The sequence below is a fragment of the Piliocolobus tephrosceles genome, chromosome 20, assembly GCF_002776525.5.
Source record: "Piliocolobus tephrosceles isolate RC106 chromosome 20, ASM277652v3, whole genome shotgun sequence".
Taxonomy (NCBI): domain Eukaryota; kingdom Metazoa; phylum Chordata; class Mammalia; order Primates; family Cercopithecidae; genus Piliocolobus; species Piliocolobus tephrosceles.
Genome location: NC_045453.1, coordinates 17063516 through 17085723, shown reverse-complemented (window position 1 = coordinate 17085723; position 22208 = coordinate 17063516). Strand labels below are relative to the sequence as shown.

The 22208-nt window shown below is 50.0% G+C and overlaps 1 protein-coding gene across 6 annotated transcripts in view; it reads right to left on the bottom strand.

Annotated features, from left to right (window-relative positions):
• The window catches only part of GDAP1L1 (ganglioside induced differentiation associated protein 1 like 1), a 65366-nt gene that overhangs the window by 21729 nt on the left and 21429 nt on the right, over window positions 1-22208 (bottom strand). The window contains exons 1-3 of one of the 6 annotated variants that reach the window (XM_023227883.2): window positions 12211-12325; window positions 1707-1899; window positions 363-536 (exon numbers count right to left, since the gene is read on the bottom strand). In XM_023227883.2, the coding sequence (XP_023083651.1) occupies window positions 363-536; window positions 1707-1812 (280 nt within the window). In that variant the 5' untranslated portion in view covers window positions 1813-1899; window positions 12211-12325. Of the gene's footprint in view, window positions 1-362; window positions 594-1706; window positions 1910-11898; window positions 12156-12210 lie in introns of those variants that run through there. The other 5 variants (XM_023227882.2, XM_023227878.2, XM_023227879.3 and 2 more) reach the window with 5 other exon arrangements.

Below are 22208 nucleotides of genomic sequence, written 5' to 3'. Positions count from 1 at the left end.
TGGGAGGGCAGGACAAGAGTAGGGGGCAGGGGAGGGGGATGGGAGCGAGACTGGCAGACAGAAAGAGACATATTCTGTTAGAAACTGGGTGAATGAGATGGAAGGCTGGGATGTCGGGGGTGAAGGGGATGGCAAGCAAGAGGCACAGAGAGAAAGAGCAAGAGTGAGAGAGACCAGCAGAGTCAGAAACCAACCCCGAGCACTCAGAGAGAGGCGGGAACAAATGGAGAGTGCAAGAGGGAGAGAAGGAGGAGGAAGGGGAGGACAGAGAGAGGCCCAGGAGAGGGAGGACTTCCTTTGGAAGAAAGGAATGGCAGGGAATGGGGGAAGCGGAGGGGCCGTCTCGCCGCCCCGGCACTCACTGCGGATCTCGGCCGTGGCGTACTTGGGGATCATGGAGTCGGTGGTGAGCTCGGGGTGCAGGATGCAGCCATGCGTGTAGGCGTCCATGGGCAGCGCGTCCAGCAGCTCCCGGTACTGCAGCACCCGTGCGTGCTGTGGGCTGCCCACCTCGGGCATCAGGGCCACCACGTGCTCTGTGGGCACCGCCAGGGGCTGGGCAGGGCAGCCAGAGGGGCATCTGCCCCGGCCACCTGCCCCCAGCATCCCTGAGCCCCAAGATGCCTCTGCCCAGAGGCCCCGGGCCCACCCATGCTCAGGCTCGGCTGCTGGCAGACAGGGGTCCTAAAGGTGGCCCGGCCATCTCTCCTCACTGGGCTCTGCCAAGCTGTCCCCGAGGGTTAGCTCCTCTCAGCTCCAGACTTGCTGCCCCGTGAGCACCTAGGCCCCAGTGTTGCAGGATTTAAGAGAAGCTGCAACCTGGGTGTTCAGTGCTTGGGTCCCCTCGACTTTTAGAAGTTGGCAAACAATTCACATTCTTTTAAAACAGTGCATGTCTGGGCCCTGACGCCCTCCCAATGGCTGTCTGAGCTTCTGCAATGGGCAGTGAGTTCCTGAGCCTGATGAGGGCCTAAGTGGGGAGAGGACGGGGGGTTCTGTAAGGTTCTGGGGTATCTGGGCCCTCCCCTGTCTGCAGGGTTCTGAGGTGTCTGGGCGCTCCCCTGTCTGCAGGGTTTTGGGGTGTCAGGGCCCTCCCCTGTCTGCAGGGTTTTGGGGTATCTGGGAGCTCCCCTACCTGTGGGGTTGTGGAGTGCCTAGGCCTACCCCTGTCCACAGGGTTCTGGGGTACCTGGGCCCTCCCCTGTCTCAGGGTTCTGGGGTGTCTGAGACCATGTCTTCGGGTTCCTACGGGTTCCTAGGGAATCTATATTCCAGAGGGAGCTGGGCCCTGCCCTTGCTCTGGAACCCCTGGGAGATCTGGACCCTGTCTGTGGGGACCTAGAGGGTGGTCTGGAGCCACTCATGCTGAAGGGGCCGTGCCTGTGACTCCAGAGCTTGGGGGAAAGGGCTATAGCCCCACTGCTCCTGGTGGGGGTGGTGTCTGGGTTGTGCCCTTATGGTACCAGGGGAGAGGGAGGTCTCTGGGGTCCTTATGGATCAGTAGCCATGCCTGTGGCTCTGGGGCTCTTGGGGGCATCTGAACCCTGCCTGTGGCTCTGTGGCTGTTTTCTGGGGAGACTGGGCCTTGCCCATGGCTCCAGTGAATTTCCCAGGCTTCCCAAAGTTCTGGGACCCTGTCTGAGCCTGTGGGAGCCCCTGGGGATCTGTGGTATGGAGTGGGCCCCTGGGTGGGGAGGCAGCCGTACCTCCTGTGAAGGTGCGCTCCACATAGTCAATGATCTGGTCGTAGTCACTGATGATGTTGTCGCGGTGGATGATGACGGGCACCTCCTCGCCCAGGTTGAGCCGCATGAACCACGGCTCCTTGTGCTCGCTCTGTGGCAGGCTCACGTCCCGCTCCTCGCACACCAGGCCCTTCTCGGCGATCACCAGCCGCACCTGCAGGCGCCAGGGTCAGAGCGGGGAAGGCGGGCGGACACATGGGGACACTCTGCCCAGGTGGGGCGGGGGTGTGCGGGGAGGGAGGTCAGAGGTCACACACAGGAGGGGACACGATTGCTTTCAGCCCGTTCTTGGGCACCTGGGTTTGGGGGGGATATCTCCCAGGGGCATGTGCCTGGTGGAGGGAGGAGCGCAGTTCTGCTTGGGGGACAAAGGGCAATGCGGCCGGGTGGCTAAAGGGCTGGATTTGACAGCTGGACACACCTGGGATAGGATTCCTGGCTGTGTGAGTGTGGGCAAAGTCCTTAAACTTTCTGAGCCTCAGTTTCCTTATTTTAAAAATGAGAGTATTGACAGTACCAACCCAGAGTCTGGGACAAATGCTTGGCACTCAATTCGTGATCATCGTTATCACAGTTGAACACTCAGCCTGGCCCCAGTAGTGGATCTGGCCAGGAAATTCACGGAAACTCTTTTTTGTTTGTTTGTTTTTTTCATTTTTTGAGACAGAGTCTTGCTCTATTGCCCAGGCTGGAGTGCAGTGGCGCAATCTCAGCTCTTGGCAACATCTGCCTCCTGGGCTCGAGTGATCCTCCTGCCTCAGCCTCCCAAGTAGCTGAGACTACAGGCTCCCACCCCTACGCCCAGCTAATTTTTGTATTTTTAGTAGGGACAGGGTTTTCCCATGTTGGTCAGGCTAGTCTTGAACTCCTGACCTCAGGTGATCTGGCCACCTCGGCCTCCCAAACTGCTGGGATTACAGGTGTTAGCCACCGTGCTTGGCCAGAAATTCTTATCATTATCATAATCAATAGCTAAATTCCTCAAATTATTTGGGATACTAAGAGAGGGGAAAAGTAATTTGCCAACATTAGTCGAGCCCTTTATTTCCCCCAAACACCTTCTCATCTGGTTGCCTGGTTGGAAACTCACAATAGCCCCTACAGCAGGGTAGATTTCTTTTTTGATGAGAAAACTAAAGCCCAGAGAGGGCAAGTAATCTACCCAGAGTCACACAGCAATTCAGCAGCACACTTCAAACTGGAAGCAAGGTTCTTGACTCCCAAAGCAGTGCTCTCTGCCCTGAGAGCTCCTTCCAGGGAGTTCTGGGCCTGCCCCTTCCTGAGTCTTTACGTTTCTAGGGGGTCCCAGACAAACACTTGAGCTAGTAGAAGCTGCCAGAGAGCCTTGAGGCTGGGGCATGCTCCTGACCCAGCCCAATATTTCTGAGCTAGAAGACGGTTAGAGATCATCTAGTCCTATTGCCCCCTGCCTGTGGACTGAGACTCAGAAGGAAGGATGGACTTGTCCAAGATCCCCTGGCAAGATGGCAAGTGGCCCCATTCTTACGCTTTCCTCCCAACCTTCCACTCTGGTCCAGGGGAGAGGGAGGGTATCCCCAAAAGAGGAAAGGCCCATTCCCCTTGAGTATCAGTGTCTCCACCCACAGCTGAGATGGTGGTTCTTGGGACAAGTTAAGCATCCAGAACTTGACACAAGTTAAGCGGCGTCATGGGCAGAACCTGCATGGTGTCAGTTCAAATCCCAGCTTTACACTTATTTGCTAGATGACTTGGCTTTACAAATAGCTTCACTTTTTTTTCTTCTTCTTTTGTTTTTTTGAGACAGAGTCTCCCTCTGTTGCTCAGGCTGGAGTGCAGTGGTGCGATCTTAGCTCACTGCAACCTCTGCCTCCTGGGTTCAAGCAGTTCTCCTGCCTCAGCCTCCTGAGAAGCTGGGATTACAGGAGTGTGCCACCACACCCGGCTAATTTTTGTATTTTTAGTAGAGATGGGGTTTCACCATATTGGCCAGGCTGGTCTTGAACTCCTGACCTCAAGTGATCTACCTGCCTTGACCCCCCAAAGTGCTGGGATTACAGGCGTGAGCCACCATGCCTGGCCAGCTTTACTTCTTTGTGCCTCAGTTTCTCCTCTTATCCAGTGGAAGTCCTATAGTAATTGCCTCGGAGGCCTGTTGTGAGAATTAAATGCATTAGTCCCTGTGGAATGGTGCCTGGAACACAGTAGCGATAATGTGTCTTAGCTGCTGGTATGAGGGCAGGTTTTGGAGGCAGACAGACTTTGACTTGGAAGCCTAGCTCTACTGCTTATATGCTCTGTGACCTTGAACAAGTCATTTGCTCTTTCTGATTTCTAGCTTCTGTGAAGTGAGGAATGCAGGTGTGAGGTTGAAATGAGGTGTTGTGGAGACAGCCCCAGCATAGAAGGTTAATATATGAGTTCTAGCATCACTTATTGCACACACACACCACGCACACACCCTGGTGTATCCTAGAGTACTTCATGCCCCACCCTTACAGTGAACATAAACACCTCCTCCTGTTTTTTTTTTTTTTTTTTTTTTTTTGTATTTTTTTGAGACGGAGTCTCGCTCTGTCGCCCGGGCTGGAGTGCAGTGGCCGGATCTCAGCTCACTGCAAGCTCCGCCTCCCGGGTTTACGCCATTCTCCTGCCTCAGCTTCCCTAGTAGCTGGGACTACAGGCACCAGCCACCTCACCCGGCTAGCTTTTTGTATTTTTTAGTAGAGACGGGGTTTCACCGTGTTAGCCAGGATGGTCTCGAACTCCTGACCTCGTAATCCGCCCGTCTCGGCCTCCCAAAGTGCTGGGATTACAGGCTTGAGCCACCGCGCCCAGCAACACCTCCTCCTGTTATGTGGATCGTGGGAAGGGAAAGGCAACTTACCCTGAAACACCCAACATTCATTCACAGCCTTATTTGCTCCATTAGTCAAGAGCAGGTCCTATAGGTGGGGCGCATGGTGCAGCTAGAGACCCTGAGCTAGGAGGCAGGGACTCAAGTCCTCATCTCGGATCTGCCATAGCAATGCTGTGTGACCTTAGAGCTATCGCTGCCCCTTTCTGAGCCTCCTTTTTCTCATCAACAAAACAAGGGGGCTGGATTCAGTGTTCACAGAGTGCCCTGCAGCCCTGCTGCAAGCTGACACTGCTACATTCACAACCTTGCAGGAGGCAGGAGACAGGGCTGGCTCTGCCTCCCTCCCCGGCAGTGGGAGGGAGCTTCTGGTTCTGTCTGAGAGAGGGGGAATAACTGTTGCAGAGAGTGAGCAGCCCGGGGGCAGCATCTGTTTGGGTCTGTGTGAGTGCGTGTGTATGAGTGAGCAAATGTGTGTGCGTGTCTGCGTGTGCGTGAGTGTGGGTGTGCATGGATAAATGTATGGGTAAGTGTGAGTATTCAAGGACTGTGTGAGTGTGGATGTGAGAGTGCCCATGTGTGCACATATGAGTGTGTGCCTGTGTCAGTGTGAGTGTGCATGCGTGGGAGCATGTATACATGTGTATATTTGAGCTCATAGGCGACCTGTGCCCTGGAGAAGCCCAGAGTAGTGGAGACTGGAGTTTGGCTGGAGCGGAAAGCCCCCTTCTCTTGTCTTTACCTGGCCCTCCATCCTCCAGGCCAGGCTGGGACCTCTGAATGGGTGGAAACAGCCCAAACCAGGCCTTTGCCCTTGGTAGGGCCAGACAGTTGGCCTTCCATCTTGGCAGGGCACCTGCCTCCAGGGGCCGCTCCCACGACCTGCCCTGGGTCTCCCATGAAGCTGTCAGATAGGGCTGCTATTTGGGGAGGGGACTATCTTTAGAGGCATGATAATCCTGCTTGGCGCTGCTTTGGGGTCACCCTGGCCGGCAGCCAAGGAGACTTTCACCTTTAGCAGAGCTACAGGCCACAGCCATGTGTCACCCTGTGGGGGAGGGGGACCCAGAGAGGAAACCAAGCCTAAGGGAAGGGCATTCAGCTACCAAGGCCATCTGCCATCTCTGCTCCCTGGAGGCTGGACAAGAGCTAGGTGGTCACCACTTAGTATGATTAGACATCAACCATCTCTGGGTAAACAAGCTTCCCTGTGGGTGCCTGAAAATCACCCACAGTGCCTCGTTGTCATGGTCAGGTGCTGCTGCTCCTCACCCAGGCCCTTGTTTATGTGATGGGCTGGGTTGGTGTCTCTGCCTAGTCATGTAGTTGCGGTGTGACTTTGTAAAAGACACTTAACATCTCTGACCTCAGCTTATTTCAAATTCTTTTTTTAAAAAAATTAATAGGTCTTATTTTTAGAGCAGTTTTAGATTTACAGGGTCAAATGGCTTTTTAACATAACACCTTACAGCTTGCAAATCTATCACTTTTCACCGCTTGTTTATTGCCTGCCTACTATGTGCCAGGTCTTGTTGGAAACTCAGCAGTGAACAAAACGATGATCCCTGCTCTCAGGGAACTGACATGTTAGTGGGGGCAGGCAGATGATAAGCAATTTGGTCGGTCAAAAGATGGTGAGTGCTTCTGAAAAAAGAGAAAATAGGGCAGGGAAGGGGAATCGGGGTACCAGGGTGTCAGGGGAGAAAGGTAGCAATTTTAATTAAGGTGGTCTATTAGGGCAGGCCTCTCGAGAAGGTAGCACTTGAGCAAAGGCTTGAAGGAAGTGAGGGAGTGGTCCACACGGGGACCTGGGGAAGACAGCTTCAGCCAGAGGGAACAGCCAGTGCTAAGGCTCTAAGCATGTTGGACATACTCAAAAGACAGCAAGGAAGTCAGTGTGTCTGGGGCAGGGCAGTCAGGAATAGACAAGGAGGGTAGGAGCAGAAAGGGTTGCACACAGGATCTTTTTTTTTTGAGACAGGATCTTACTGTGTTGTCCAGGCTGGAGTTCAATGGTGCAATCTTAGCTCACTGCAACCTCCGCCTCCCGGGTTCAAGCAATTTTCCTGCCTCAGCCTCCCAAGTAGCTGGGACTACAGGCATGTGCCACCATACCTGGCTAATTTTTGTTTTTTGTTTGTTTGTTTGTTTTGAGCTGGAGTTTCACTCTTGTTACCCAGGCTGGAGTGCAGTGGTGCAATCTCAGCTGACTGCAACCTCCGCCTCCCGGGTTCAAGCGATTCTCTTGTCTCAGCCTCCAGAGTAGCTGGGATCACAGGTGCGCACCACCATGCCCAGCTAATTTTAGTATTTTTAGTAGAGACGGGATTTCACCATGTTGGTCAGGCTGGTCTCAAACTCCTAACCTCAGGTGATCCGCCCGCCTTGGCTTCCCAAAGTGCTGGGATTACAGGTGTGAGCCACCACACCCAGCCTTTATTTTTCGGAGAGACAGGGTTTCACCTGTTGGCCAGACTGGTCTTGAACTCCTGACATCAGATGATCTTTCTGCCTTGGCCTCCCACAGTGCTGGGATTACAGGTGTGAGCCACCACACCTGGCCAGGTTGTACACAGGATCTTTTAATTCACACTCCCAGGCCAAGGGGTCCATGAATTAATTCAGAGACTCCTTGAACTAGGATGGGAAAATTACATGTTTATTTTCAGTAATCTCAAACTGACAGTTAGCATTTTCTTCAATTATGAATGTAGGCGATAAAGTAGGGTAGCGTTTAGCAGTGCCTGCAATATTGTCACCACTAGCAATCAGATATTTTCATCACTTCACAGTTGTTGCAGTTGCCTCAAAATATCATGCGCATTCATCACGACTCCAACATGACAGTTGTTATGAGACCAGCCACCAGACCGTGTTATATAAGGGGTTAATACAGAAACATAAATATTATTATATAACGCCATACTTCAATACGATTGGTTTTCGTTCTAATCTAAAAATCCTATGCATTTTATTTTATTCAATTAAAAACATTATTCTGAGAAGGGCCCATACGCTTCCCCCAACTTAGGTCTTGACTCAAGTAAGGTTAGGACCCTGCAGGAGGGCCTGAGGCCATTGTGAGGACTCTGGAGTTTTCCTGGAGGGACCTGGGGAGCCACAGCAGGCTTCTGAGCAGAGAAGCGGGAGGATGTGCCTCGTTGCTGCCCCCATCAGCTCTCCTCTGTGGGGCTCTTAGGTGAAGGGAGGCGGTAATGGTCATGTGCAGCATGGACAAGTTGGAGGACCAGCCCTAAGAGTTTGAAAGGCAAGGGCAGGGTGGGAGAAAGACGCTTCATCCTTCACCCCTTGCTTCATCCTTCACCCCTTGCTTCTCTCCTGCCATGCCTGGGTGTCAGAACTGGCCTCTGGGAGGCCCCAGACTTGGGTCTCTTGTCCCTGGGAGCTGAAGGCTAGGCCAGGGGCCCTCCAGAGTTACATCCAAGACAGGGCAGACCCTGAGAGGAAGCAGTAAAGGAACGATGAACCAGGCTTGCTGCAGGGAGCCAGGGACAACCCTCAGAGACTCACTCTGGTGGAAATAACAGCAGTAGCAGCAGCCAGCTCTTATTAGCATCTCCTCTGTGCCAGGCACTATTGTAGAGCTTTACACGCATTAGATCTTAATCCCTATGAATTCCAATGAGATTGGTACTAGTACCTCCCAGTACCCTCACTTTTAAGAAGAGGAAACAGGCATAGAGATTGTAAGTAACTTGCCCAGTCACACAGCTAGGAAGTAGCAATCTTGGTTTTTGAAAAGTGGCAGGTAGGAGGACAGATGGATGCCCCAAAGGCAGGGGGCACCGAGAGGTAGGGCAGTTCTTCCTGCCTGGGGAAGGAGGAGGGAGGCAGGCTGTATCAAACATCTGCTTCATTTTCCTGCTGAGAAAACTGAGGACCAGAGAGGGTCAGGTCACACAGCCAGTTAGTGGGACTGGCAGCGCTATAACCTTGGTCTGACTCCCTGCATTTCTGCCCCTCCTGACCTCACTCTTCCCCACAAAGGATGAGGAGGCTGGGGGCAGGAACAGCCTCAGAAGCATCCTAACATTGATCTTAGGCATTTAGAGCCTCCTTCAAACCCTGTGGCCCCAAACCATGACCTATGATAGTGCTTGAAAGCTCACTATTAACAGGCAGTTATTTAAAGCATTGTGCTAAGTGTGTGAACATGCATGCTATCACTCTATCTCCCCAACCCTCTCCCCCAAATATATGAGAAAGCTGCCTTAGAGAGATAAAGAAGATACTTGCACAAAGTCACATAGCTGGGAATGGCAGAGTTGGGGTTTGACCACATGTCTGGCTGATTCCAAAATCCATGCCTTTATAACAGTACCCAGCACTTAACTGAGCACTTTCTATGTGCCACGTGCTATTCTAGGTGATTGACATGAATACATTTGCAGAATCCTTACAACAACCCTGTTGGGGAGGCACCATTAATATTCTCAATTTACAGGTGTGGATAACTGGGGCATGAGAGGTTAAGCAGCTTGCACTGGATTACCCAGCTGGTCAGTGGTAGAGCTGAGATGGAAGCTGGGCAGTCTGGTCATAGAGTCTGGGTCCTGGACCCACACACTGTCCTCTTGCCCTCTGGGTCTGGAATGATCTTCAGATGCCCAATGGTGCCACTGTCACTCCTAGAGGTGGGCTATTTTTCTCCATTAACATTTCATGTCCCATTAAAGACAGGCTATTTAGATGCTTGACAATGGGGGACTGCCCTCTTTATATAATTAAGGCCCTTCAGGATTGGAGAGAAGGAAGCAAACTCACCGGCTCAGCTCCTACTACATGCCAGGCAGTTAACATATGCCTATGTCTTCTAAAGGAATTCTGCAGGATAGGATGTAAAATCCCTTTTCCGGATAAGGACATTGAGGCACAGAGAGATAAAGTGACTTGTCCAAGGTCATTCAGCCAGTAAGTAGCCAAGATGAAAATAGAACCCAGGACTATATGACTGCAGAGCCCATGCCCTTTCTGCCAAGCTACACTGCTTCTAGAATCCACCATGGGCCCCTGGGTAGGGGGAAGGCCCTGGTATGGGAGACAGAAAGATGCCCAGGTTAGCTTGGCCAGAGACTTGGTCCAAAGTGGGGCTGCAGCAGATGGTCTCGTCCTGACTCAGGGGCCACCTCAGCCCTGAGCTCAGGCTACATAGGAAATATTTCATGAGGCAAAGAACAGGAGGCTCCCTCATGATATGGTTATGGGAGATGCCACCTCCCTGCCCCCGTCTGGTCCCAGCCGCTGGGGCCCCCTTCCTGAGGTTCTAGGTGGAAGGAGGTTCTAGAATCTGAAGGGCAGTCTGATTCATCTCCAGAGCCCCCATCCCCAGGCTCCTTGCACGAGGCATGGCATGTGCAAGCATGTGCAGAATTTGTGGGTGACTCCAGTATGACCTTGATTAACTCTGACCCCTCCCTTACCTAGTGCTTTAATAACATCATAATGGCAGCACGTGGTGGCTCATGCCTGTAATCCTAGCACTTTGGGAGGCCAAAGCGGGTGGATCACTTGAGATCAGGAGTTCGAGACTAGCCTGGCAAACATGGTGAAACCCCATCTCTACCAAAAATACAAAAAATTTAGCTGGGTGTTGTGGTGTGTGCCTGTAGTCCCAGCTACTCAGGAGGCTGAGAGAGGAGAATCGCTTGAACCCAGGAGGCGGAGGTTGCAGTGAGCCGAGATTGTGCCACTGCACTCCAGCCTGGGTAACAGAGCAAGACTCTGTCTCAAAAAAAAAAAAAAAAAAAAACCATCATAACACTCATTATCAACAGTCTTGACCACTCGCCAGGCACTGCCATCAGTACTTTTTGTGCATCATATCACATTTCACTCTCACAATAGCCCTCTGAGGAAGTTACTGCATTCACCCCATTTTACAGATTATAAAGCTGAGGCTTTGGAAAGGCAAAGGGACTTGTCCACAGCTGCACAGTGAGTCAGTGGGTAATATGATTGGTGGACCAGCTTCATCAGCATCACCTGGTCACTTGTTGGAAAAGCAGCATCTTGGACCCCATTCCAGATCCAATGAATCAGAATCGTTGGGGTAGAATCCAGCAGTCCGAGTTTTAAGCAGGATCCTCCAGGGATTCTAATGCACGCTCCAGTTTGAGTAGTCCCAGTTTATAACACTAAGTTCCTAAGTTATACCCCTTCTTCAACAACGCTATCAGCAACCCTGAGAAGGAGTTGGGATTGGAAGTAGCTATTGTTATTATCACTATCCCGCTTTCCAGATGATGAAATGAGCCAGGACCAAGACTCAAACCCAAGTCTTTGGGTTTCAAGGCCCTTTTTCTTCATGGAATCTGTTTTTCCATCTGGAAAAAGAAGCGAGTGGAACAAAAGGATCTTCCAGGAAGAACAGGAGTCAGAGGGTCAAGCAGTGGTGCCGCTTAGGCCCTGGCAGGACCTGCCTCTGGGCCCTGGCCATGGTGCTGAATCCGTGGCCCAGAGACGGGACAACCGCCCAGGGTGGGAGATTGCGCCCCTAGAGGCGCCCCTGTCTGAGGGGTGCAGTTCACTGCCTCACCCCCAGGAAGCGGGAACCCTGAGAATCCAGCATAAGACTGGATTTCCAACTGCCCCTCAGCTCCCCTAGGTCCTAGAAGCATTTTAGGGGCTGAAGCCACTCTGTGCCTTTAAGAGCAAAACAGAGACCTGATGGGCTGAGCGGAGCTGGTGTGAGGGGATAGTTTAACTCCTTCCTTCTCAGCCCAAGACACGGAGTGGGGGGCGGGCGACGACTGGGGCAGACCCTCCAAGCCCCAGCCAGAAGAAGGCCTGCAGACAGAGGGGCAGAGGAGCTGTGACCTGGGAGGCTGCAGTGTCCGGGAGGGCAGCGTGCAGGGAGGGACTGAGAGGGGGCTACCGGGGCTGGACCCCAGGAAGCGCTTCTTCTCCCTCCCTGCAGCAGCAGCACCTCCCACCCCACCAGGCTGTCTTCCCAGCAGTGCCCATTCTCTTCCCCTCGCCTTTGTCTCTTTTCTCAGCCCCCACCTCCCCCCAACTCGCCCGCGCCCCGCACCCCGACAGACCTGCTGTTTCTGGGAGGGAAAGAGGCAGAATGGATGCTCCTAAAATTGAGAACTGTGCTCCTGGGGCCCAGACAGGGCCTGTCGCCTCCCAGGTGAGCAGCCCTGGAAGGAACCCCCGCGTCCCCCGACCTCCGGAACCCCCAGACCCCAGGTTTCCCCCTCCAGTCTTTCGCTGCCGTCAGATCCCGCAAGCCCTGGGGCTCCCCTCCCCAAACCTCACGGCCACCGGCGCAGGCGGCTCCCGGCCCGGCTCTACCTTCTGCGAGCTGAAGGACTGGGTCCAGTGGTACAGAACCAGGCTCTCCCTGGGCCAATGGGCGGGGCTGGCCGCCTCGTGAGCGTCGGGGGCCTCCGCCGGCTTGGCCGCATCGCTCTCCAGCGCGGAGATGGGCCACCAGCTGCAGTTGGTGGGGGTCAGATTGTTGGGGGTCGCCATGACAGCCCAGAATCAGAGGCAGGAAAGAAGGAGGCTCCGGCGCGGCGGCTCTCTCTCGCCCAGCATCACATGGCCTCGCCGAGCCTGCCCCTCTCCTCCCTCCCTCCCCGCTCCGTGAATGTCATTACTCACCGGGCAGTTGGGGGAGGGGGCGAGGGGATCCCGGGAGCTCCTTCCTTCTCCTCCCCCTGGCCCGCCCCTGGCCCGCGCTAGAAAAGCCGCCAGCCCTCAGTGTCAGGCTCCCTGCAAGGATGGAAGGAACCCGAGGAAGTAGGTCGTGCCCCTCAAACAGCTCAACGTGTGGGGCCAGGCACCTGCCAAAGATTCCACCATCACCAACGCTTTCCTGCCTCTCAGTCTTCTAAGGGGCAAATACCTCTTAACTGGGATTCTAGAGATCTGTTCATTTGGAAACTAGTGTCTGGAAATTACTTGTCTCACGTTGAAGCTGTTACCTTCTAACTTTTCCCCTGAAGGGCCTCGAAGGGTAGAGGGAACAGACTATGACATATTTAACAGACACTTACATAGCACTTACTGTATGCCCAGGCACTGTTCTAAGAGCTTTACAACTATCAGCCCATTTAGCTCTCACAATAGTCCTATTAGCTTCATTTTACAGAGAAGGAAACTGAGGCACAGAGAGGCTAAGTGACCTTGCCCAAGGTCATCGAGCTGGTAGGTGGTGAGGCTGATGTGAACATAGGCAGTCTGGCTCCAGAGTCTGTGCTCCTAGTCATAAGGTCATGATAATATGGTAAGAATATAAACAACGGCACAGCAAACATTTATCAACCTAAGCCCCTTACATGCATCATCTCATTTCATCTGCACAATCATCATTTTTCACAGATGAGAAAGGCGAGGCTCAGAAATGTCAAGTCATTGGTTCCAGGTCGCATCTTCTACCAAGGCATAACCAGGTGAGCCCAAAGAAAGCCCATAATGCCTTTGCTGTCACAAAGTCTGCCCTAAACATTCTTGAGAACTTCAGCAAAGTTCCTTAATACACCTATACTTCCATTACTATAAATACTGTGTTTTAATTTATTTACCATTGAGGAAATACAGAAGCAGACCCTGGGACAACAGATGGAAATAGATGTACTAGGAAGATAAGCTCAGTCCTCCCTCTTACCCCTGACCACCCACCCCCATCCATCATGCTGCTGAGGACTCCTGGGTACCTCATCCCCCAGGCTGTAAGCCCTGCTCAAAAGGAACCGGTGAACCTCCTTCTACCAGGTAACAGATGTTCTGTGGTCCCTGGGTTTCCCTTTTGCCTTGGCTGCCACAAAACCTGTAGCTGCATTTTCTATCAAGTCTCAGTTGCTACATTAGCCTCCCTGGTTCAGCATACATTTTTTGTCACTCTTTTGTGAAATTTTTGTTGTTGTTCACTGTTTGATTTTGCAAAAACGGGCAGGGTATGTTTTGAAGGAAAATTCAATCCTGTATGTTCCCAGGGTCACAATCTTGCAGGTTTAACAAGTGCTGTAGGTGATTCTCATGAGATGCAAGGTTGGTGATATGGTTTGCATCTGTGTCTCCACCAAATTTCATGTTGAAATGTAGTCCCCAGTGCTGGAGGTGGGGCCTGGTAGGAGGTGATTGGATCATGGGGGTGTACCCCTCCTGGCTTGGTGCTGTCCTTGCAATAGTCAGTGAATTCTTGTGAGATCTGATTGTTTAAAAGTGTGTGGTCGGGAACAGGTTAAGAAAGCAAAATAAAAAAATTAAAAAAATAAGTATGTGGCACATCTTCCCCTACTCTGTCTTGCTTCCTCTCTCACCATGTGATATGCCAACTTCCCCTTTGCCTTTGGCCATGATTGGAAGCTTTCTGAGGCCTCACCAGAAGCCAAGCAGTTGCTGGTGCCATGCTTTCTGTATAGCCTGCAGAACCACGAGCCAATTACACCTCTTTTCTTTATAAATTACCCAGTCTCAGGTATTTCTTTATCGCAATGTGAGAATGGTCTAACACAGTTGGGAAACACTGAGATAGAGGAAAGATCCCTGGATTGGAGGCAGTAAGATAGGGCTCCTGGCTGGGTGACTTCTCACAGGTCACTTACCCTCTCTGAGATTCGACTCGTCATCTGTGAAGTAGAGATGATGATAACTGCAGGAGGCAGAGATGGATCACTGTCACCCAGTGTTCTCAGTCCATAGGACACAGTAGTTGTTGGAAAGTGGCTGCCACTCACCAGGGACTACTCCACTTTGCATTGAGGTGGGGCGACCACATGACTGAGTTGTGGCCAATGAATTGGGCAGAAGTGAGGAATGCTGCTGCCCATAAAACCCCCATGATCCTCCACTCTGTCTTCCCATCTGCCCATTGGATATCAATGCCTGGGGGAACTTGAAAGCCCCAAGGGAAAGTTGATAAAACTCCTTGTTCCTCCCCACACCTGCTGCCAAATGGACTTTATATGAGTGAAAAATAAGCTTCTATTGTGTGAAACCACTGAGGTTTGTATCTGTTATAGCAACAAGTGCTATGTTACTGAACAACTGCCTCCAGCAGTGTGGCAAAAGTTAAATACGCTAATGCAGAAGCTGCAAACTGACAATGTGTTGGCTTGGACCCACCCTGCAGATCTGTTCTCTTATGCCTGCCCCAGTGTTATTTTATTGACAAATTTTAAAATGAGCAATTTCACACAAACATCTGGATTTCCAGGTTCATGAAAACCCAGAATAGCTGGCACCCGGGTTTGCATGCCAGCAGCTGGACCAGGAGCGGCCATCCTGTTGGGTGGAAATTTGATGGTGTGGAAAATCTGGCCCCTATCAGTGTCTTGAAACTGGTGGCATTCGGGGATCCTGACTCACAGCAGTCATGCTCAGATACGTGTTCATTCCCTCAACTAATATTAATTGTGGACCCACTGTGTGCCAGGTGCGTTGCTAGGCACCAGAGATATAGCAATAAGACAAACAGACAGACAGACACTGGTCTGCTCTTTGGCTTGTTCACTTAGCAAGACATCTTAGAAAGAGTTTGCTATCAGCACAACAGGTCTACCCTATACTTTGTAGGACTCTGTACTATATGGATAGACCACAAAAAATTTACTTAACTTCTACTGATGGACATATATGTTGTTTCTAATCTTTTATAATAAAGATAAAGCTGCAGTGAATATCCTTATTTATATATATTTGCCCATATTTCTATATAATCTGTTTGCTAAATTCCTAGAAGCAATTGAAGGGCATGGCTTTGCCAAACATCACTTCAAAGGGGTTGTACCACAGTGCCCATTTCCCTCACCCTTGCCAACGCAGCCTATTTTAAAACTTTTTCTTTGTGTATCTATGGGTAGAAAATGGTATGTCTTTAGTTTGCTTTTTTTTTATTATTATTACAAAACAATTTCAAACATGTGAAAGTAGCTCAATGAACATCCATATGTCTATCACCTAGGTATAAGCATTGCAAGAAATTTGCCATATTTGTTTAATCGGGGAGTGAAATATTTTGAAATAAATTATAGGCATCATGATATTTTTCCAACTAAATATATCAGTATTCGCTACTTATAAAGTATCAACATAATTTGTATCTAACATAGGTCATTTTCTTACATAAAATGCAATTTTCATATTAAGAAATTAACAATATGAAAGCCAGGTATGGTGGCTCACGCCTGTAATCCCAGCACATTGGGAGGCTGAGGCAGCCATATCACTTGAGTCCAGGAGTTTAAGGCCACCCTGGGCGACATGGTGAGGCCCCATCTCTACAAAAAATACAAAAATTAGCCAGGCATGGTGTCATGTGCCTGTTGTCCCAGCTACCAGGACGTTGAGGCGGAGGGAATCGCTTGAGCCTGGGAGGTGGAGATTGCAGTGAGCTGAGATTATGCCACTGCATTCCAGCCTGGGCCACAGAGTGAGACCCTGTCTCAAAAAATATATTTATATTCACATCTCTCCAGTTTTGCCAGAAATGTCTTTACAGGTGGTTTCAGCCAGGATCCAATCAAGGATCATGTAATGGATTTTGTTCCTGCAGTCTTAAGTCTATTTTAATCTAATATGGTCCTCACTCTATTGTTTTTTCTTTTGACCCCCAATGGCAGTGACTCATGAAGAGACTGGGCCAGTTGTCTTGGACAATGTTCCTCTCTGGGATCTGTCATGTTGCTTCACTGTGGTGTCCTTTAACTCTCTGTACTCTCTCCTATATTTCCCAAAAACTAGTATTTACATCCAATGGATAGATTTGATTTAGGTGGAACATTTTGGGGTAAGAAAGTAATTATATTTCACGAGTGGTGCTATGTGCTCCATTTCACCTCACTTCATGTCTAACTGTCCCACTGCTAATAATGCCAAGCCTGATCATAGGCTTCAGGTGGTGACCACACCTCTCTAGGTAAATGTCCACTTCTCTTCTGACCAGCTCCTTGTGGGTGTCCAGTTCCTCATTCATTGATGATCTGTGACTGAATCAGTTACTATCATTAGAAAATGCTGATTTTCTAATTTTGACCTTTTGCTGGCATTTGTCAGCTGGCATTCTTTATGTGAATGTCATTAATTATGAGTGAAATTCACCATTCCTTCAACTGTTTAAAAATCAGGCTGGGTGTGGTGGCTCACACCTGTAATTTCAGCACTTCTGGAGGCCGAGGTGGGTGGATTGCTCCAGTCCAGGAGTTCAAGACCAGCCTGGGAAACATGGCAAAACCCCATCTCTAGTAAAAATACAAAATATTAGCCGGGTGTTGTGTCACGCACCTGTAGTCCCAGCTACTTGGGAGGCTGAGATGGGAGGATGGCAGTGAGCTGAGATTGCACTACTGCACTCCAACTTGGGCAACTGGAGTGAGATCCTATCTCAAAACAAACAAACAAACAAATAAAAGCCAACTTAACTTCTTTCCTGGTGAATCATCTGTGTTTCCGTGGGGACCTGGACAATGATAGGACTGTGTGATAAGTGCTGTGACTGGGATGGGAAAGGGGTGTGGTAGAGCCAGAAAGGGACGTCTGGATCCCCCGTCTGAGCACTGGTGATGCCAGGGAAGGCTTTTCAGAGGCAATGGCTCTCAGTATGGGTTCCTGCCAAGCAGACCCTAAGACAAGTACTCAAGGGCACATCATTAACTTTGGAGGAAAAGGACATCCTGGGAGGCAAGTGGGGAAGACAGGAAAGACAGCCAAGGAAGGTGTATTGCCAAGCAAGTTACTACTGTGGGTGACCAGGGCTTAATCCCAAAGGGAAATTCTGAGAGCCACACGAAGGCCCTCAGCATTACCCTGCCCAAGGACGGAGAGAGCTGGGGTATTTACACAGAAAGTCCTGTCAGTCGTTGTTTGAGGGCTGCTTCTTGAGAGAAGTTTTAATTCCCTGGCACTTCAGGCCTGCCCTGCAGTTGGCAGAGTGGGTTCCCAGTGGCCACAGAGAGCCCTCAGGCAATAAACATGGGTGTTGCGAGCTAGGGGTCAGCTGATGTGCACTGAGTGGGAAGAGTGGGGTGTCCAGACAGGCATCATCAGCATTTGCTCAGGGACTTGAAGCAGAGGCTTGTGGGATGAGGGGGACATAGCCAGCTGGGGAGAAGGAAGTGGAAAGGATGCATGCTCCAGGTGGAGACACAGGCCCAGAGGTGGGACAAGGGCAGAGTGCTTGACAGGCTGATGCCCACTCATCTGCTGGAGGCGGAGTGGAGACGTGAGGCTGAGTGGTACTGCTAGGCCACTTAGGCCACCTGTAGGAGTCATCACATTGTGCCAAGGGCACTGGGAAGTCCCTGAAGAGTAGTTTTTTTCTTTTTCTGGGTGGGGGATGGAGTCTCGCTCTGTCGCCCAGGCTGGAGTGCAATGGTGCCATCTCGGTTCACTGCAACCTCTACCTCCTGGGTTCAAGCAATTCTCCTGCCTTAGCCTCCTGAATAGCTGGGAATACAGGCGTGCTCTACCATACCTGGCTAATTTTATATTTTCAGTAGAGATGGGGTTTCACCATGTTGGCCAGGCTGGTCTTGAACTGCTGACCTCAGGTGATCTGCCTGCCTCGGCCTCCCAAAATGCTGGGATTACAGGTGTGAGCCACCATGGCCAGCCCCCTAGAGAGTTTTAAGTGGTGAAATTATTGTCCAGTTTGGATGTCAGAAATCTGAAAAGGCCTGAAGTACGTATTCCTCACAGGGTGGGACTACTCCTTCCCTCCTTCTGTGACACCTAGAAATGGACTCAGCCACCAAGTGGTTGCCACTGAATATGAACTCAGGGCACAATGAGATGGGACACCTGGGGAACATCTCACCCAGACCTATACTAGCAGACTGTATAATAAAAATGTCTGATAACACATATGATCATATGTTATCATGACATAATAACAGCCAGGAGGATGTTCCATGTGCTCAATACCTCGCTAAGCACCCCACTGCCATTATCTCATTGAGGTAGATACTGTTACCACCTTGATGTGAGGATGGATGGTTCAGTTGGCCCATTCTGGGATTCCCCAGCCAGTGTCTCTCCTCCCTGAACATGGCTAGGACACACGGCTGACTTCTGGCTCTCTGGGGCCGCCTTTCCAAGCTTTTTTTTACTGACTCTCTGTCTCCTTTTTCCAGGCAGGTTTAATACAAAGATCTCAGGGGTGTTTAGTGACTCACAGTCAATCCTCCAGTGGTGCCTCATCTCACACAGAGGAGGGCCAAAGTCCTAATGACTTAAGGTGCTACCCGATCTGGCCCCGTCTGGTCCCAATGTGGCCCCGTCTGGTCCCCATCACACCTCCCCATCTCCTTTCACCCTCCCTTGCCCGCTGCCCCAGCCCATTGGCCTCCTGAGTCTTCCCTGGAGGCAGTGGGTGCCGCTCCACACTTTCCCCAGGGTCTCTTCACTTGCTGTTCCCACTGCCTGCCATGCTCTTTTTTTTTTTTTTTCCCCAAGCTGTCTCCCTCAGCACCTTCATATCTCTGCTCATGTAAATGCCAGCTTAGAATTAGCTAAACCTTTCTTGACTGCCCATGTAAAAGAGGTAGCTACTCTGACCCAGAACTCCTTTACATGACTTTATTTTTCTCCATAGCACTTACCAACAGGGGGTCTGCCACGCAGGGTTTTTCTGTTTGTTTGTTTGTTTGTTTGTTTTTAGACGGAGTTTCACTCTTGTCACTCAGGCTGGAGTGCAATGGCTCGATCTCGGCTCACTGCAACCTCCGCCTCCCAGGATCAAACCATTCTCCTGCCTCAGCCTCCCAAGCAGCTGGGATTACAGGTGTGCGCCACCCTGCCTGGCTTATTTTGTATTTTTAGTAGAGATAGGGTTTCTCCGTGTTGGTCAGGCTGGTCACAAACTCCTGACCTCAAGTGATCCACCGCCTCGGCCTTGCAAAGTGCTGGAATTACAAATGTGAGCCACTGCACCTGGCCTGCCATGCAGTTATTATCTATCTCTCTGATAGGGATATAAGCTCCATAAGGGTAAGGACTTGGTAATGTTCACACTGCCTTCAGCTCCTGGCCCAGAGCCTGACACAGAGTAGGTGCCCTGTATTAAATAAACAAGTCAATCAATGAATGACCCCTGGCCTGCCCCTGGTGATGACCTCTGGTCAGCCTGATGGAATTTTGCCGTGACCCTAAAGTCTCCGTTCCACACTTTTACGCAGTCTCTCAATTCTCTTTTTCAGAACACTAATTGCATTCACTGGGTATGATTTTAATTCCCAGAGGTGACATTATTTCCAAGGTCTTGAAGGGCACTGCTGCTCCCCATCATTTTCCCTTCCACCCCAAAACACTTTAAATCCTGCTTGAACTAAAAGAGTAGGGGAAGAGCTGACAGATTTGATACACAAAGCTTAACAAATTTTGTACCATGAAAATTATAAAATAAAGTTAAAAGGAAAGCAATAGACTGGGAGAAATATTCACAATTTACATAAAAACATGTATTCGTCTATTTCCATACTGCTATGAAGAAATACCTGAGACTGGATAATTTATAAAGAAAAAGAGATTTAATGGCTGAGGAGACCTCACAATCATGGTGAAAGGTGAAAGAGGAGCAAGTACATGTCTTACATGTACTCTCTTGGCAGCAGGCAAGATGAGTGTGTGCAGGGGAACTGCCCTTTATAAAACTATCAGATCTCATGAGCCTTATTCATTATCATGAGAACAGCACATGAAAACCCACCCCCATGATTCAATTACCTCCCACCAGGTCCCTCCCACAACATGTGGGGATTATGGGAGCTATAATTCAAGATGAGAATTGGGTGAGGACACAGCCAAACCATATCAAGACATAATATTCGTCATACATAAAGAGTTCCTGCAAATCAATAAGCAGTAGTTAAAATTAGAAACAAGCAATTCATACTAAAATCTGCAGTGGACACTGTAGTTATCTGTCCAACATCCATTCTACACACATCTACCTCCCCTCACCCCACCCCTTCATGTTGCAGCCAAGGGAGTGGGGTGGGGCTTACCTTGACTTCTGCCCCAGTGGTCAAAGCCAATCAGGTTAATCTCATCCTCCCTTGTTCCAGTGATTGTTTCTTATACATGAGCCAGTCAGCCCAGAGCATTTTGCTGGTGGTCCGGGGGTGGTCCTGTTAGTGCAAAGCTCAGGATTTTGTGCAGTGCTTGTGGGATGTGTCTGCTCTTTTTTCTTTCTTTTTTTTTGAGACAGAGTCTCACTCTTGCCCAGGCTGGAGTGCAGAGGTGTGATCTTGGCTCACTGCAACCTCCACCTCCTAGGTTCAAGAGTTACTCCTGCCTCAGTCTCTAAGTGTCTGGGATTACAGGCATGTGCCACCACACCTGGCTAACTTTTGTATTTTTAGTAGAGACGGGTTACACCGTGTTAGCCAGGCTGCTTTTGAACTCCTGACCTCAGGTGATCTGCCCACCTTGGCCTCCCAATGTGCTGGGACTACAGGCATGAACCACTGCGCCCAGTCATGGGATGTGGCTGCTCTTTTTACTAAACTTTGGCCAGGAAGCCTGTAGCCTCCACTGCTCCTGGCAGCCATTCTTGAGGGGAGCCACGCTTGAATGAAGCTGACACCAAGTGACAGGGTACTGAGCTGGAAGCAAATGGCCTCTGGATGAAATAACTGAGTTGCTATCTTAAGCAACCCTACAGCTCCAGCCCACTAAACTTGCCAGTTATGAAAGCCAATAATTCGCTAACTGCAATTTTAAAGTCCAAAGTTATAAAATCAAAAGTTTTCTCTCTCTGTCCCCACTACAAGTTACAAGTTTGAGACAAACTCATTTAGTGGCAACATCTGCACTGAACTAATATGAGACTATGATCTTCATTTATCTCTCTCTAAAGAAACATCAATGTATTTGATTATGAGGTGCTGCCCCAGCCCCCACTGGGAATTTCACATAATATTTAGTATAGCACTACATTACCTTTCTAAAATCCCACAAAAGCCAAATTCAAAAATTCATTTCAGATAAGAGATTGTGGATTTGCCTAGCCTTTCAGGAAGAAAATTTGGTGAAATTTAACGAAAATCTGTCAAATGTACTTACCTTTTAGGAATTTATCCTATAGAAACTATTGGCTAGGTATACAAGGTCGTACAAATTTATAATCATCATAATAACAGCTATGAGCGTTTTCCATGTGCCAGACAGTGTGCTAACCACTTCACAGACATTATCTGAATTGAGACAGATATTGTTATTATCCTGATAATATACATCGAGAAACTGAGACTCATCTGGATATGAATGGTAGTAGCCTAAAGTCAAGAGCTAATGAACACTAAGTCCATAGAAAATGAATTTTGAAGTGTCCAGACAATAGAGGATTTGACTTAAAAATCAGAGTATATCTATAACACAGTTGGATGAATTGATTGATTGAGACAGGGTCTCACTCTGCTGCCCAGGCTGGAGTGCAGTGATACAATCATGGCTCACTACAGCCTCGACTTCCGCAAGCTCAGGTGATCCTCCCACTTCAGCCTCCTGAGTAGCTGGGACAACAGCTACGATACCCAGCTAACTTTTGTACTTTTCGTAGAGATGGGGTTTCACCATGCTGCCCAGGCTGGTCTTGAACTCCTGAGTTCAAGCAATCTGCCCATTTAGGCCTCCCAAATTATTGGGATTATAGGTGTGAG